The sequence below is a fragment of the Scomber scombrus genome, chromosome 8, assembly GCF_963691925.1.
Source record: "Scomber scombrus chromosome 8, fScoSco1.1, whole genome shotgun sequence".
Lineage (NCBI taxonomy): Eukaryota > Metazoa > Chordata > Actinopteri > Scombriformes > Scombridae > Scomber > Scomber scombrus.
Genome location: NC_084977.1, coordinates 26,725,431 through 26,742,041, shown reverse-complemented (window position 1 = coordinate 26,742,041; position 16,611 = coordinate 26,725,431). Strand labels below are relative to the sequence as shown.

Genomic DNA, 16,611 nt, shown 5'->3' with positions numbered 1-16,611 from the left:
ATATTGTTCTGTTTTTAAAGTACAGCTAGATTAAACTGTATAAATACGTATTCAATGGTTTGTAAACAAAAGCTGTAAATCTCCATCATCTACACTGGGGAATTGCTTTATTAAATATAGTTTATATTCTCAATATGTGTCTTTTTGACAACAAAAAACAAAACACATTTACTTCACCTTTAATTACATTGAATTCAGCTTAACAAATTAAATCAGTTTATATGCAGTTATATATCTATTTTCTACATTATCTTGACCTCACAGGAACCTGGCTGCAATATTTGAAGGCTGACAATGAGTTTAATGGCTCTTCTAAACCAGGGGTAGAAAAAGGCATAGATCAGAGGATTTAATGTTGAGTTACAAGAAAATAGCCAACTTTGAGTAGATGAGCCATCATCTGTCATGTCCTCTCCTGCTAGAAAAGGACCGTAATATGGACAAAGACAAACTATAAACACAAGTAGGACAATGCCAAGAGTTCTAGCAGCCCTCATCTCAGATGTCTTCACAACTACAGTCAGAGTTCTTGATTTGACAGCTACAATTTGAGATCGCATAACACGTGCCTGTGACACAGCCACCACAAACACTCTCATATAGAGAACAATGATAACAGTAACAGGGCCAAAAAAAGTGACAATAAAGTCTACTAGTCCTGATATGTAGCTTATGAAAACTGTACATTCTTGGGAGCAGGGATTAAATACGTCTATTTGGGACAAGTGATCTTTTAATATTATGAAGTTATAGATAACAGAACAGATCCAACACAAAGACACACAGATTTTAGCTCTGTTTGTTGATATCATGGAAGAATAGTGCAGAGGAGCACAAATAGCCACATAACGGTCCACTGATATGAGCACCATACTTCCAACAGAGGAAGAGGTGAGAGTAAAGGTCAACAACAAAAAGAGAGCACATGTGATTTTGTCCAGAAACCAGCAGGACTGCTTGTCGACTGCAGCTGGCATCACTGCAAGACCCACAAGCAAGTCAGATACAGCCAGGGAGAGGAGGAAGACATTGGTGGTGGTATGAAGCTGCCTGGAGAGGAAGATTATGATTTTACTGATTAGTGGCAGTTCCCTGACATGTCTCATATTCAATCCGCGACACAATGCAGATGAAGTTAAATCACAGCAAATATTGTAAGAATACAAAATATTTTACTTTTATAGATACAACATTACAAAAACAAAGTCTACATGAAAAATAAACCTACATACTTTATGTTTGGCGGAAATGGAGATTATCATGACTACTGATATTGTGAAGCCAAATGAGAAGTCCTGAGATCTTTATGCTGTTTAGCTTTTAAAAACACACTCATAACGCTTCTTTGCAGGGTGGACTAACAGCCAACATTTTAAAAAACATAATTTAATGAAAACTGATATTCAGCACTTTTCCCTAAAAGTTAAACCGCCCCATCAACTCTACCTGTTATTAAACACTACCAGCTGTAATAATTCAAGAAAAGTATCTGTGCCTGAAATGAGAGATGGAGATGACAACCAACAGGTTGAGAATGACGGTAAGCACAGCGACAGGGTACAACAGTGTTTCCATGAGTGTGACTTTGGGAGAAACCAGTGTGGACATGCAGGAGGTGTTGAGAGGAGTGCAGAGCTCAACTTGTTCCAGTGTCTCTACCATCGTCAGAGGATGTGATGAGGGAGCTGCTGAGATCTAGCAGCCCTCTGATTCACTTCTTCATGACATCAGTTATTTAACTCTTCCTCATTTTCCTCATGATTCTTGTAACCCCGCCCCCCCAACTCACCAACTCTCTTTCCCATTTCATCATTTACTATTATTGGTTATTGGTCCTGTTTTACCTCCTTATCCTTATTTGTATAGTAATTGTATATTTCTGGACATGGCCAGAATGAATGTTCTATTACTATGTTAAAGAAAACAGTAGCATCAACGTCATTGTTCTGTTTAGTTCATAAGATTCAGAATATCAGTTAAAAAATATTTGATCTATGTAATTTCATTTATTTCACTGTGTTTTATTTAAATGAGGATATTAAAAACTGCGCTACCACCATCTACTGGCTGATTTTGGTTTAGCGGCTGGTGTTTTATCAATGTTCAATAAAAAACTTTATCCAGGAAGTGAGAGGAAAAGCGACAGAATAGCACACTGCCAGCTAGTGAAACCAGCCACTTCAGCAAACATCTCGTTCGAGTAGCATCGTCGGTACGTGTTTATATGTGAATATTATTGTCATCCGCTAACGTCTTAAGTGGCAAAGCATTACATTGCATGTTTATTAGTGACATGTTTCATTTGTATTTCCCTTTAGGTTACTATTTCTATTAGCCATGCTAGGGTTTGCTTTATATGGCGTGCCACGCACAGATGTTGAATTGTTTATTTTATCATTTATGCATCTCAAGAAATGTAATTCTCATGATTCTATTATTTGTTTATTTTCTTTTTAGTTTTACACTTTACTTCATCAATAAACCTGGCAAAAAGCAGTACCCAGAGTCTTGTTTGGACTGGAGCGTTTAGCTTCCTGTCAATATATGCATTGGACGCATTGAGGACAGTCATAGAGCTACTACTGTCTACCAAAGAAATAGAAACTAATGAATACCAAACCACATAACTTCAATGGAATTCCAAATAAAAATTAAAGCTGCAAGCAGCGATGACCGGGCCCAAGCTCCCTCGCCACGCCACTAATGAGCGAGACTTGCCGCGACGCATCTTAGAGGTCAAATGGAAACAAACAGCGCCAAAGTCACAATTCTATTCAAAATGGCCGACTTCCTGTTGGCGTGAGGGTATGGGTCCAAGACACTTTTTAGTGCATCTTGACACGATACATATATGTACCGAATTTCATTTGTCTACGTCAATCTGGAGGGAGGGGCTCAATTTTTATTTTTTATTTTCTAGGGGGCGCTATTGAGCCATTTTGCCTCGTGAGGATATGGGTCCGAGAGACTTTTTTGTACGTCTTTACACGATACATGGGTTCTCACATCACCACGAAGCAACCAAACCAAAAATATTTTAATAACTTTTCATCTCCAATGTCTGAAGATGTTTCTGAGTGAATTTGAAGTCGGTCGGATGAAATCCCTAGGACAATTTCGTTAAAATAAAATCGCACATATTTTTAAAAATGGCCGACTTCCTGTTGGAGTGACGTCATGGGCCCCATAGACTTTTTTGTGCGTCTCGACATGATACATATACATAACAAATTTCATTCATGTACGTCAATCTGTCACATTTTTATATTCGTTAGGGGGGCGCTATTGAGCCATTTTGCGACGGACATTTTGGTGAACCATAAAATATCAAATTTTTCGCCGGGTCTGATGTGCGCGCACATTTTTGTGAGTTTTGGGGCACGTTTAGGCTGTCAAAAAGGCGTTTGTTTTATATAATAATCTCTACGATTACAATAGGGCCTGCGCACTTTAGTGCTTGGGCCCTAATTAAGTCTAGACCATAGTCAATTTAAAACCAATGCAGGTGCTTATAGGAAGCATTGTTTTAGCTGGTCGTAACTCTGCTGACACTGTTGTCTCCACTGGACAGGACTGGATTTCTGTGACGTCTTTTCTTGAAAGAGCTTATGCAAGGGAGCAATGTTTTTGCACTAGTGGGATTGAAAGGTTTGTAGAAACCAGAAAAAAAAAAACATGAAAGAGTATATCTGTTTCCCTGTCACTGGTACTGGTCAGTCTCTCTCAGTTGCTGTCTTTTCTGGATCTGGAGCCACCCCCTGTCTGCAGACAACATGGCCCAGAAACCGCATCTCCTGTCTTAAGAGAAGACACTTTTGGGGCTGTAGATTGAGGCTGTACTATTGAAATTGTTGAAAATACTGCTCCAAATACGGCAGTGGACTATCAAAAGAAGAGAAATAGATCATCACATCATCCAAATATTTTAATAGGTATACATTTTCCTTATCACCCAGGCACCTTTGGATGAGGTGCTAGAAGGTCTCAGGAGCATTGCACAAGCCAAGTGGCTTACATTCAAACTCAAAGAGACCAAAAGGTGTAGTGAGTGCAGGGAGTGCCCTCTTTCACAGGGATCAAACTCGACCTGCCAATTCCTACTTGACAGGTCCAGTGTTGAGTATCAAAGAGAGTCTTTCAGCCTTCTCAGAGACTGACTCCTATGTCCTTGGTAGTGGAAAGGCATCCTTGTGAGTTAAAGTACTCAGTTTGTGTTAATGCACACAGAATGTGTAACTTCAATCTTTCTTTTTCACCAGGACAACAGGAGTGGCCCATAGACTAGCTTTCTCCCTAAACACCCCACTGTCCAGTGTCCCTTGCCGGAGGGTCTGAAGCTCTGGATACAAGGATGGTGGAATCAACTGGTACTGATCATGCTCAAGGGGGGCATTACCAGTAGGAATCTGGTGAAGAACTGTTCTTGTTATCAGGTACAGATCGGGACACAAACGAGGAACCGGAGGGCTCAGGCTGAATCAGAGTCGTTTATTACAGGCAGGGGTGAAAAACAGGCAGGCAGTAGAATAGGCGAAGGTACAGGTAATCGGCTGGCTATAATCTAGGTCACGGATCAAAAGCTGGTCATACACAGGGAGATACTCAAGGAAATAATACGCTGGAACTCTGACTCTAAGGACAAGACGATCTGGCACAGAGGGGAGGGGAGACACGGCTTAAATACACAAGGAGGGGGAAGACAACTAGACACAGGTGAAACACATTAGGGAGGGGAAAGCAATCACACAGGCGGGAAACTTGACAGGAAGACAGGGGTAAGACAAGGACTTCAAAATAAAACAGGAAGTGGCACAACAAGAACAGAAAATCAACTAAAACCCTAACAGGCCCTAACGGGCCCTGACAGTACCCCCCCCCCCCCCTAGGGCCGACACCCGGCGGCCCAGGACCTTGGGAACGGTGAAAGTCCCTAATGAGGTGGGGGTCCACGATATGGCGAGAGGGCACCCAGGATCTTTCCTCCGGGCCGTATCCCTCCCAGTCCACAAGATACTGCAGGCCCCGGCCCCGCCGCCTGACCGCCAGCAGCTTCTTCACGGTGTACACCGGGCCCCCACCAACGAGCCGGGGGGGAGGAGGGGGTCTGGTGGCTGGGACAAGTGGGCTCTCCTTGAAAGGCTTAATGCAGCTGACATGGAAAGTGGAGTGGATCTTGGAGGACCTGGGAAGCTGCAGTCTGACAGCAGAACGGTTAATGATCTTTGAGATGGGGAACGGTCCAATAAATCTTGGAGACAACTTACGGCACTGGACTCGGAGAGGGAGACCACGGGAGGATAGCCACACCTTCTGACCAGGAGCGTAGTCTGGAGCAGGGCGGCGGCGGCGGTCGGCAGACTTCTTGTAGGACTGGGAGGTTTTCAGGAGAGCTTCCCTTGCACGGGCCCACATGCCTCGGCACCGACGGACTAGGGCAACAGCGGATGGCACCGAAACATCTCTCTCCAGAGCTCTGAAGAGAGGAGGTTGATAACCGAAAACCACTTGGAAGGGGGTTAAGCCGGAGGATGAAGAGGACAGGGTGTTGTGTGCAAACTCAACCCAAGGTAGGGACTTGGACCAATTGCAGGGATTCTGGGAGGTGAGACAGCGCAAACCAGCCTCCAATTGTTGGTTTACCCTCTCCGTCTGGCCGTTGCTCTGGGGGTGATAACCAGAAGTCAGATTAGCTTTAGCCCCAATTAGCTCACAGAAAGCCCTCCAGAATTGTGCTATGAATTGGGGCCCCCGGTCGGACAGGATGGTTTGTGGGAACCCAAAATCTTTGAATACCCTCCTTAACAAAACCTCAGCAGTTTCTTTGGCGGATGGGAGTTTGGGGAGAGGAATGAATTTCACCATTTTGGGAAACCTGTCAACAGTGGTGAGGACAACAGTATGACCCTGGGAGTCTGGCAAACCTGTGACAAAGTCTATGGAGATGTCCGACCAGGGGCGATGAGGTATGGGCAGAGGATGAAGGAGACCAGCAGGGGGAGCATTAGATGACTTCTGTTGGGAACACACAGCGCAAGCAGAGACAAATTCACAGACATCCTTCTTTATCTCTGGCCACCAAAACCTTTCGGCCAGGCGAAACAATGTACGTTTAACCCAAGGATGGCATGATAAGGGGGATGAGTGTCCCCACCGAATAACTTCACTCCGGAGATTTGGTGGTACAAAAAGCCGGTTTGGCGGAGGAGGAGCCGGAGCAGGGTTGCGGCGGTTGGCTTCGATGACCTTAGTTTCCACATTCCATGTGAAGGCTCCCAGAACCCGTTCTGGGGGCACAATGGGGGTCTCTTTTCCCTCTGCATCATCATGGGAGAAGATTCTGGAGAGGGAGTCAGGCTTCTTGTTTTTAGAACCGGGTCTGTAAGACAAGACAAAATTGAAGCGGGAGAAGAACATTGCCCACCTGGCCTGACGTGGATTTAGCCTCTTGGCAGACTTGATGTACTGCAGGTTCTTGTGGTCGGTCCAGATCAGGATCGGGAGGGCCGCCCCCTCCAGCCAGTGTCTCCATTCTTCCAGCGCCACTTTAACCGCCAGCAGCTCCCGGTCCCCCACAGCATAATTTCTTTCTGCAGGGGACAGTTTTCTAGAGAGGTAAGCATATGGATGAATCTTTCCATCCTTACCCAACCTCTGGGACAGGACAGCACCAACCCCCATATCCGAGGCGTCCACCTCAACAATGAATTGTTCGGCGGGGTCGGGCAAGGTGAGGACCGGGGCTGCTGCGAAGGATTTCTTCAGGCGCTGGAAGGCCTCCTCTGCAGGCGGAGACCACTGAAAGACAGACTTGGAAGAGGTTAGAGCATGGAGGGGGGCGGCTACAGAGCTGAACCCCTTAATGAACTTCCTATAGAAGTTGGCGAACCCCAGGAAGCGTTGCAACTCTTTACGACCTGTGGGGGAAGGCCAATTAAGTACATCCTGTACCTTTGAAGGATCCATCTTGACCTGACCGCTGGAGATGATGTAACCTAAGAAGGTCACCTGGCTCTTGTGAAATTCACACTTTTCAGCCTTCACATATAGTCCATTTTCCAACAGACGAGTCAGAACCTTTCTGACCGTGGCTACATGTTCGTTCATATTTCGAGAATGTATCAAAATATCATCTATGTACACGAAAACATCTTTGTTAAGGAATTCTCGGAGGGCTTCGTTGATCAGAGACTGGAAAACTGCAGGGGCATTGGTGAGACCGAAAGGCATGACTAAATATTCATAATGGCCAACGGGGGTGTTGAAGGCTGTTTTCCACTCATCCCCCTCTCGAATCCGGACCAGGTGATAGGCATTGCGAAGGTCTAGTTTGGTATAAACCTGGGAACCCTGAAGAAGATCAAAGGCGGAGGCAATGAGTGGAAGTGGGTACCTGTTCTTTATTGTAATATCATTAAGGTGGGTGTAATCAATACAAGGTCTGAGTGTCTTGTCTTTTTTCTCGACAAAGAAAAACCCTGCGCCTGTAGGCGATGAGGAAGGACGAATCGAGCCTGCTTGCAGGGAGGCCGTGATGTATTCCTCCATGGCAGTCAGACGACCTTTAGGGATAGAGCACCAGGTAGGAGATCAATGGCGCAGTCACCTTCCCTGTGGGGAGGAAGAGATAGAGCCTTAGACTTACTGAAGACTTCTCTTATATCATGGTAGCACTCAGGCACCAGGCTAACATCAGGGGCGAAGTCAGAGAGGGACAGTTCAGGTGACGGGGAGCTTTGGGTGAGACTGGGGAAACAGTTTTCCTTACAGTCGGGTCCCCAACCCAACACATTACCAGATGCCCAATCCATGTGGGGATTGTGACTAACCAGCCAAGGGTAGCCGAGAATGAGGGGGAGAGTGACTGAGCGGAACAGGTGGAAGGTGAGTTGTTCAGAGCGGCCATCTGAAAAGGTGAGTGCAACTGGTGGTGTTTCATGTGTGACCAGACTCATGAGCCTGCCATCCAGGGCTGTGGCAGATAGGGGCTTCTCAAGGGGAACAGTCGCTAGACCTAGCTGGTCTGCTAGCTTGGAGCTCATAAGGTTTGTGTCAGCCCCAGAGTCTACTAATGCCTTTACCGAGATGGAGGTGGTGTCTGAGGTGAGTGCTAAGTCAGTTAGCTGGCGGTGTGTTTGGGAAGTTAACTGTGTAGCACTCACCAGAGACGTTGGAGCATTGGAAGGCCTGGAAACCCGAACCGGACAGTGAGCTATCACATGGCCCAACTGAGCGCAGTAGATGCACCGGCCCTCGAGGAATCTGCGCTGCCTCTCAGCGGGGGTCAGCCTGGTCTGCCCAATCTGCACAGGCTCAGGAGAAGTTGTCGACGCGATGTGGTCTTCTGGGGAAAGGGGAAGTTCCGTGGACCTGAGAGCAGGTGGCCTGTAGGGAGGAGGAGATGGTCTGCCTCGCTGGTGGTCCAGGAGCCTCTGGTCTATCCGAGAAGCCAGGGACACCAAGGCGTCGATCTCGGAGGGGAGGTCCAGGGGAGCGAGATGGTCCTTGAGACGTTCCGACAAACCCTGGTGAAAAGCATCTACCAGGGCCGGCTGGTTCCAGCCACTATCAGCAGCCAGGGTACGAAACTCAATGGCGTAGTCCATGACTGACCGTCTGCTTAATGCTGACTAGTGCCTTGGCTGCCTCTCGACCGGGGGTGGCAGAGTGGAAGATCTGTTTGAAAGTCTCTAGGAAAAGGGGCAGTGAATAACACACAGCTGAGTCACGACTCCATTCTGAGGTGGCCCAGGCGTTGGCTCTCCCGGACAGGTAAGACATGATGAACGCTATCTTAGCTCTGTCAGAGGGGAAGACCTTAGCCTGAAATTCAAAATGGAGCTCGCACTGGGTGAGGAATGGACGGCAGTCACCTGAGTCCCCGGAGAAGCGTTCCGGGCTGGACAGTCTGAGGGAGCGGAGCTCAGGGAGATTGGCCTGATCAGGCTCGTCAGGAGCAGCGGCAGGTGGTTCAGCGGAGGTGGTGGTTGTCAGTCTCTGAAGCTGATCGATGACGTGGGCGAGTTGAGCCGAGACTGTAGCACACTGCTCCTCAGAGCGGGAGGTGACCTCGGCCAGGTCATGATGAAGGCGGGCAAACTGCTGGTCTTGCTCAAACAGTTTCTGTCCCTGTGCCCTCAGCGCGGTGCGGATCTGGTCCGATTCCGTTGCGTCCATGTTTGGCCAGATCGTACTATCAGGTACAGATCGGGACACAAACGAGGAACCGGAGGGCTCAGGCCTAATCAGAGTCGTTTATTACAGGCAGGGGTCAAAAACAGGCAGGCAGTAGAATAGGCGAAGGTACAGGTAATCGGCTGGCTATAATCTAGGTCACGGATCAAATGCTGGTCATACACAGGGAGATACTCAAGGAAATAATACGCTGGAACTCTGACTCTAAGGACAAGACGATCTGGCACAGAGGGGAGGGGACACACGGCTTAAATACACAAGGAGGGGGAAGACAACTAGACACAGGTGAAACACATTAGGGAGGGGAAAGCAATCACACAGGCGGGAAACTTGACAGGAAGACAGGGGTAAGACAAGGACTTCAAAATAAAACAGGAAGTGGCACAACAAGAACAGAAAATCAACTAAAACCCTAACAGGCCCTAACGGGCCCTGACACTTGTGTGTCTAAAGTCCTCATCATTGGCTGCAAAAACTGCTGATATTTTGGTCAGCAGAGTAAGAAAGTGCTGCTGTTGGTCATGTGTTAGACCTTACCAATCATTCAGAGCAAGGAGGTGGGCTGCACAATTGAAACTTTGCTCACTCCATGCACTAATGAAGGTTTTGGATTGGTTAAAAACGAATTCCTCTTTGGTATGCACACCTTGTGAAGCAACCTTAAATACAGATTCCAGGTGACGTTTCTGTTGCAATTAAACAGGAAATGGACTACTGTTACGAGGTCTTACTAGAACACTGCCTTAACGCATCCACCAACAGTCCTGGCAATGAACCACTCACTCTCATAACTATGGCTGGTATCATAGCAGCATAGGTGTTTGACAAAGTATTGCTGAAATTATATTGATCACAAATGGCTACCCCTGGTGCAAATATCAATGAATGCTATTTGCATCCCAGTACAATTAGAAGTTGATGCTATTTGTACCCTGGTATATATAGCAAAGTGTTTTATTTGCACCCGTCTTGGTGCAAATATCAATGAATGCTATTTGCACCCCAGTACAATTAGGAGTAAATGCTATTTGTAGCATGCAGGACTGACTGTCGGAGGGAGCGTCTGGAGATATGCGGAAGACTCCCGTATCTGGATAAATATACGTTGCTGTTCTCTTCTGTATATCATAATAATTTATGTCCGGTGAGAGCTATCACTTCTCGGTGTGAGAAAATGTCAGGTGTGGCGTGTGAGCGTGAGAGCAGCTTGAAATGCATGTGCCAATGCTTGAGACTTGAGAGGTCTGAAATGTATTTGGTATACATGGCAACCATTGACTTGTCTGTCAAGATTTGATTTCCATCATATAACAAACTGAAGGTTGTAAATTCAGATATTTTCGGGTTGTATGCATTTCTTTAACAAAGTCATGAAAATTCAGCAGTTTTTCCGCTAAAAACATTATCAATATGTAACTGCTGCAAAGATTCAAACTCGTGTCTCCTTCACTAATGACGGACACGCTACCGATTACTCCACCGCTTCGGTCCTACATAGTGATGTGACAGCCCAATATGTTTGCTAATACGGAAGATAAATATTGGCGACAAATATTTTTTAACTGACAAACTGACGCTTGTATGCATTCACAGAGGAAAGATTATGAAAATATAATACAACTTTCCCACCAGAAATGTCTTAAGAACAAACATTAGAGATGAAACCTTTCTAAATTCGCCCTTTTCTGCTGGCGTGGAATATGAATGTCTGCCATGTTTTCACATTGTTATACGTCTAGGGTGCAAATAACTCAGATGTGTGGCCAAGGCTATTTGTATTAGGGGTGCAAATAGACACTCCGAACATTAAAAGGCCCCTCTGTATAAACAGCAATGTGGAAAGTTTTCTTTCAAACTTCAGTGTTTGTGCCTGTTTTTGTAGTATCAAACTGATCATTTAAGGAATCGTGGCATGTTATCTATTGATTTTATCATTTTTAAAATGTACATCTACAAGGTGAAGAACATTGTGAGTTTCAATTTCAGAAGTCCATCAAAATTAAGTATGATGCAGAGAAAGTTGTTAACTTTTTATTAACATGTCAATGTCATGTTTGATTATTAGGCAGAGCATTAAACAGACAGGATCATGAAGAGTGAAAGGCCATTACTCATTTCCCTTTTTCTATCAGGAAACCTGCACTGCAACCTACAGCTGTGGCTGTTTGTTAACAATAAGGTTTCTGTGAAACATCATTTAGTATTCTTCATCTTTTCGTTGCTTTAAAATTATCAGTATAATTTCTGGGGAGTCCAGAACAAGATGTCACACAGCTTTGGAAACTTATCAATTTTATTCATTTCTACATGATCATGCTGTTTGTCAGGGATCATCAACAGTCATGTGTATAACATACTTTAATTGCAAATTGAAAACAGTAGTGTCATATTGTTTAAGTCTTTTTTGTATACCATACTTTTATGAATTACAGTATAGGTACCTGTATAATGCATATGCACAACTTCCAGTATGTTAATAACATATGTGCAAATTACACAAATCGAGACATTCAATATATTTAGCCATTCAGTAGACTTTAACCAAATAATGCATTTTTTCTTTTTCTTTACAATTTTTAAGATACTACAGAACGCCATTCATTTTATATACAGCAGATATTGTTCTGTTTTTAAAATAGAGTAACATCAAACCTAGCATAGTTGTTTTTTTATGTAATTGAAAATCTTTATATGTCTTTTTGCTGTCTTTCCTAACTTAATATATTCACTGTATGTCACAATACTGTGGTTTCACTGTTAAAAAACGTATATACAGTATATGGCTATTTTCTACATTATCTTTGTCTTACAGGAACCTGGCTGCAGTATTCGAAGGCTGACAATGAGTTTAATGGCTCTTCTAAACCAGGGGTAGAAAAAGGCATAGATGACAGGATTTAATGTGGAGTTACAAGAAAATAGCCAACTTTGAGCAGATGAGCCATCAGCTGTCATGTCCTCTGCTGCTAGAAAAGGACCGTAATATGGACAGAGACAAACTATAAACACAAGTAGGACAATGCCAAGAGTTCTAGCAGCCCTCATCTCAGATTTCTTCACAACTACAGTCAGAGTTCTTGATTTGACAGCTACAATTTGAGATCGCATAACACGTGCCTGTGACACAGCCACCACAAACACTCTCATATAGAGAACTATGATAACAGTAACAGGGCCGAAAAAAAATGACAATAAAGTCTACTAGTCCTGATATGTAGCTTATGAAAACTGTACATTCTTGGGAGCAGGGATTGAACATATCTATTTGTGACAAGTGATCTTTTACCATTATGACATTGTAGATAACAGAACAGATCCAACACAAAGACACACAGATTTTAGCTCTCTTTGTTGTTATCATGGAAGAATAGTGCAGAGGAGCACAAATAGCCACATAACGGTCCACTGATATGAGCACCATACTTCCAACAGACGAAGAGACAAGGATAAAGGCCAGCAAAAACAAGAGAGCACATGTGATTTTCCCTGGAAACCAGCAGGATTGCAGGGCAATTTCAGTTGGCATCAGTGCAACACCCACAAGCAAGTCAGACACAGCCAGGGAGAGGAGGAAGATGTTGGTGGTGGTATGAAGCTGCCTGGAGAGGAAGATCATGATTGTACTGATTAGTGGCAGTTTACTGACATGCCTCATATTCAGTCCATAACACAGTGCAGATCAGCAAATACTGTGAGGATACACAACATTTAATCTATATAGACACAATTACATGAAAACCTACATACAAAAAAAATCTATAGCTACTCTTTCAGTTTAGCAGAATTGGAGATGATCATGACTACCTCTATTGTGACACCATTATGCAGAGAAGCTAAATGAGTTTTTTTTCCCACTTAAGTACTGATTTCTTCATCCTGTTTAGCTTTTTAAAAACACATTCAAAAAGCTTGTTTGCAGGGTTGACTAAAAGCCAAAGTTGGTTTAATACCAAAGGATTTTTTTTTTTTTAAAACAACACGCCCCAACACCTATACCTGTTATTACATACTACCAGCTGTAATAATTCAAGAAAAGTATCTGTGCCTGAAATGAGAGATGGAGATGACAACCAACAGGTTGAGCATTGCAGTAAGCACAGCAATGCAGTACAACAATGCTTTGATGAATGTGTCTTTGGGCGAAACCAGTGTTGACATGCAGGAGGTGTTGAGGGAAGGGGTGCAGAGCTCAACTTGGTCCAGTCTGTCCAACATTGTCAGAGGATGTGACGAGAAAGCTGCTGAGGTCTTGCAGCCCTCTGATTTACCTCTTAATGACTTCAGTTATTTAACAATTATCTTCCCCATGATTCCTTTAACACCCCCTCCCCTCCCCCAGCACTCCTCCAACTCACCAACTCTCTACCCCATTTCATCATTTACTCCCCAAATCCTACTTCCTCATCTTTATTTGTACAGTTAATGCTCAATGCATCCACCAACAGTCCTGGTAATGAACTACTCACTCTCACAACTGTGGCTGGTATCATAGCAGCATGTGGCATTATAGCTGTCTGACAAAGTATTGCTGAAATTATATTTTTCATAAATAGTTCTATTTTTTTAAGGTAGGTTATTACATTATCTGGTTGATTATTAAACTAAAAGTAGTGTAAACAAATAAACTGCTAATTTATCAAGCAAAATGTATAAAGCAATGCAGTATTTTCTTTGTGATGTAATATATGACTTCTCAGTTTGTGAACTGCAGAGTGTTAGGTTAGACAAGACAATATTTGAAACATTAAAAGACCCCTCTGTATAAAAAATCAGAGTTGACAATTTTACAAACTTCAGTGTGTGTGCCTGTTTGTGTAGTGTTGAACTGATAATTTAAGGAATCATGGTATGTTGTTTATTAATTTTCTAATTTTGACAATGCATTTCTACAAGGTGAAGAACATTGTGAGTTTCAATATCAGAAGTCCATCGAAATCATGTATGACACACAGAAAGTTGTTAAATGTTTATTGACATGACAACGTTATGTTTAATTATTAGGCAGACCATTAAACAGACAGGATCATGGAGAGTGAAAGGCCATTACCTCATTTCCCTTTAGTAACAGGAAACCTGCACTGCAAACTACAGCTGTGGGTGTTTGTTAACAATAAAGTTTCTGTGAAAAATCTTTTAGTATTCTTAGTCTTTTTGTTGCTTTAAAATTATCAGTATAATTTCTGGGTTTTCTTGAGTAATAAAAGGTCAGATTAAATGAAAATGATTACACAGAGTCTGGTCTGGATACAACACATCATTAAATTTAGCAAACTAGAATCATTTTTGTATGCCATACTTTTAAGAATTACAGTATAGGTACCTGTATAATGCATATGCACAACTTCCAGTATGTTAATAACGTCCAAATTACACAAATCATAATTTGGCCATTCAGTAGATTTATAGCAAAATAATGCATTTCTATTTGTAATATTTAAGCTACTATAGAACCTAATTCATTATATATATACAGCAGATGTTCTGTTTTTAATGTACAAAAAAATTAACTGTACGATAACCTATTCAGGTAGTCTTTACTGTCTTTTCCAACAACACTGTGGTTTCAGTGTTTTCTTTAAAAAGTAATCTGAACTGATGCGTACAGTTAATAAAAAAAACACTCCAACTTCAGTTATACTGAATTCACCTTAATGAATAAAGTCAGTTTATATAAAGTATAGGGCTATTTTCTATGTTATTTTGACCTCACATGAATCTTGCTGCAGTATTTGAAGACTGACAATGATTTTAATGGATTTTCTAAACCAGGGGTAGAAAAAGGCATAGATCAGAGGATTGAGACTGGAGTTAAAATAAAATAGCCAAATTTGAGCAGATGAACCATCATCTGTCATTTCCTGTCCTGCTAGAAAAGGACAGTAATATGGACAGAGACAAACTATAAACACTAGTAGGACAATGCCAAGAGTTCTAGCAGCCCTCATCTCAGATTTCTTCACAACTACAGTTTGAGTTCTTGATTTGACAGCTACAATTTGAGATCGCATAACACGTGCCTGTGACACAGCCACCACAAACACTCTAATATAGAGAACAATGATAACAGTAACAGGGCCAAAAAAAGTGGCAATAAAGTCTACTACACCTGGTATGTAGCCTATGATAAGTGTACATTCTTGGGAGCAGGGATTAAACATATCTATTTGGGACAAGTGATCTTTTAATATTATGACGTTATAGATAACAGAACAGATCCAACACAAAGACACACAGATTTTAGCTCTCTTTGGTGTTATCATGGAAGAATAGTGCAGAGGAGCACAAATAGCCACATAACGGTCCACTGATATGAGCACCATACTTCCAACAGAGGAAGAAGTGAGAGTAAAGCCCAACAAAAACAAGAGAGCACATGTGATTTTGTCCAGAAACCTGCAGGACTGCTGGTCAACTGCAGCTGGCATCACTGCAAGACCCACAAGCAAGTCAGACACAGCCAGGGAGAGGAGGAAGACATTGGTGGTGGTGTGAAGCTGCCTGGAGAGGAAGATTATGATTGTACTGATTAGTGGCAGTTCCCTGACATGTCTCATATTCAATCCGCGACACAATGCAGATGAGGTTAAATCACAGCAAATATTGTAAGAATACAGAATATTTTACTTTTATAGACACAAGATTACAAAAAACAAAGTCTACATGAAAAAAATATCCATACTTTATGTTTGGCGGAAATGGAGATGATCACGACTACTGATATTGTTACACCTTTATACAGAGAAGACAAATGACAATTACATGTTTTATTTAAAATTTAAGTACTGAGGTCTTTATCCTCTTTAACTTTTTAAAAACACACTTAAAACTTTTGTTTGCAGGGTGGACTAACAGCCCAAATTTAAAAAAAAACATAATTTAATGAAAACTGATATTCAGCACTTTTCCCTAAAAGTTAAACCGCCCCATCAACTCTACCTGTTATTAAACACTACCAGCTGTAATAATTTAAAAAAGTATCTGTGCCTGAAATGAGAGATGGAGATGACAACCAACAGGTTGAGCATCACAGTGAGCAAAACGATGCAGTACAACAGTGTTCTGATGAGTGTGGCTTTGGGAGAAGCCAGCGTTGACATGCAGGAGGTGTTGAGAGGAAGAGTGCAAAGCTCAACCTGTTCCATTGTCTCTACCATCATTAGAGGATGTGACCAGACAGCTGCTGAAGTCTAGCAACCCTCTGATTCCCTTCTTAACTTTATCTAATCTTCCTTACTTTCCCCATGCACACCCCCCAACCGAACTCCTCCTACTCACCATTTTTTCCCTCTTGTTTCTGTTACTAACTGAACTGAACCTACATAGTTGACTGAAAAAAAGGAAACTTACTGACTTGACTGAACTAAACTATGCTTGCAAGGAAAATAAAACAATTTGCATCTGAAGAGGAAATAAATGTGG

General features: G+C 42.9%; 2 protein-coding genes across 2 annotated transcripts; both read right to left on the bottom strand.

Annotated features, from left to right (window-relative positions):
- Nucleotides 1-242: 242 nt before the first annotated feature.
- LOC133985252 (trace amine-associated receptor 1-like) lies at nt 243-1,662 on the bottom strand. Its single transcript, XM_062424850.1, has 2 exons — nt 1,496-1,662; nt 243-1,050 (listed from the first exon to the last, which is right to left on the bottom strand). Exons 1-2 carry the CDS (start codon nt 1,660-1,662, stop codon nt 243-245), a joined length of 975 nt encoding a protein of 324 aa, XP_062280834.1.
- Nucleotides 1,663-11,973: 10,311 nt separating this feature from the next.
- Nucleotides 11,974-16,349, bottom strand: LOC133984911 (trace amine-associated receptor 8a-like). Its single transcript, XM_062424422.1, has 3 exons — nt 16,177-16,349; nt 15,364-15,690; nt 11,974-12,049 (listed from the first exon to the last, which is right to left on the bottom strand). The coding sequence occupies exons 1-3, from the start codon at nt 16,347-16,349 to the stop codon at nt 11,983-11,985; spliced, it is 567 nt and encodes a 188-aa protein (XP_062280406.1). The 3' UTR covers nt 11,974-11,982.
- Between the last annotated feature and the right edge of the window lie 262 nt (nt 16,350-16,611).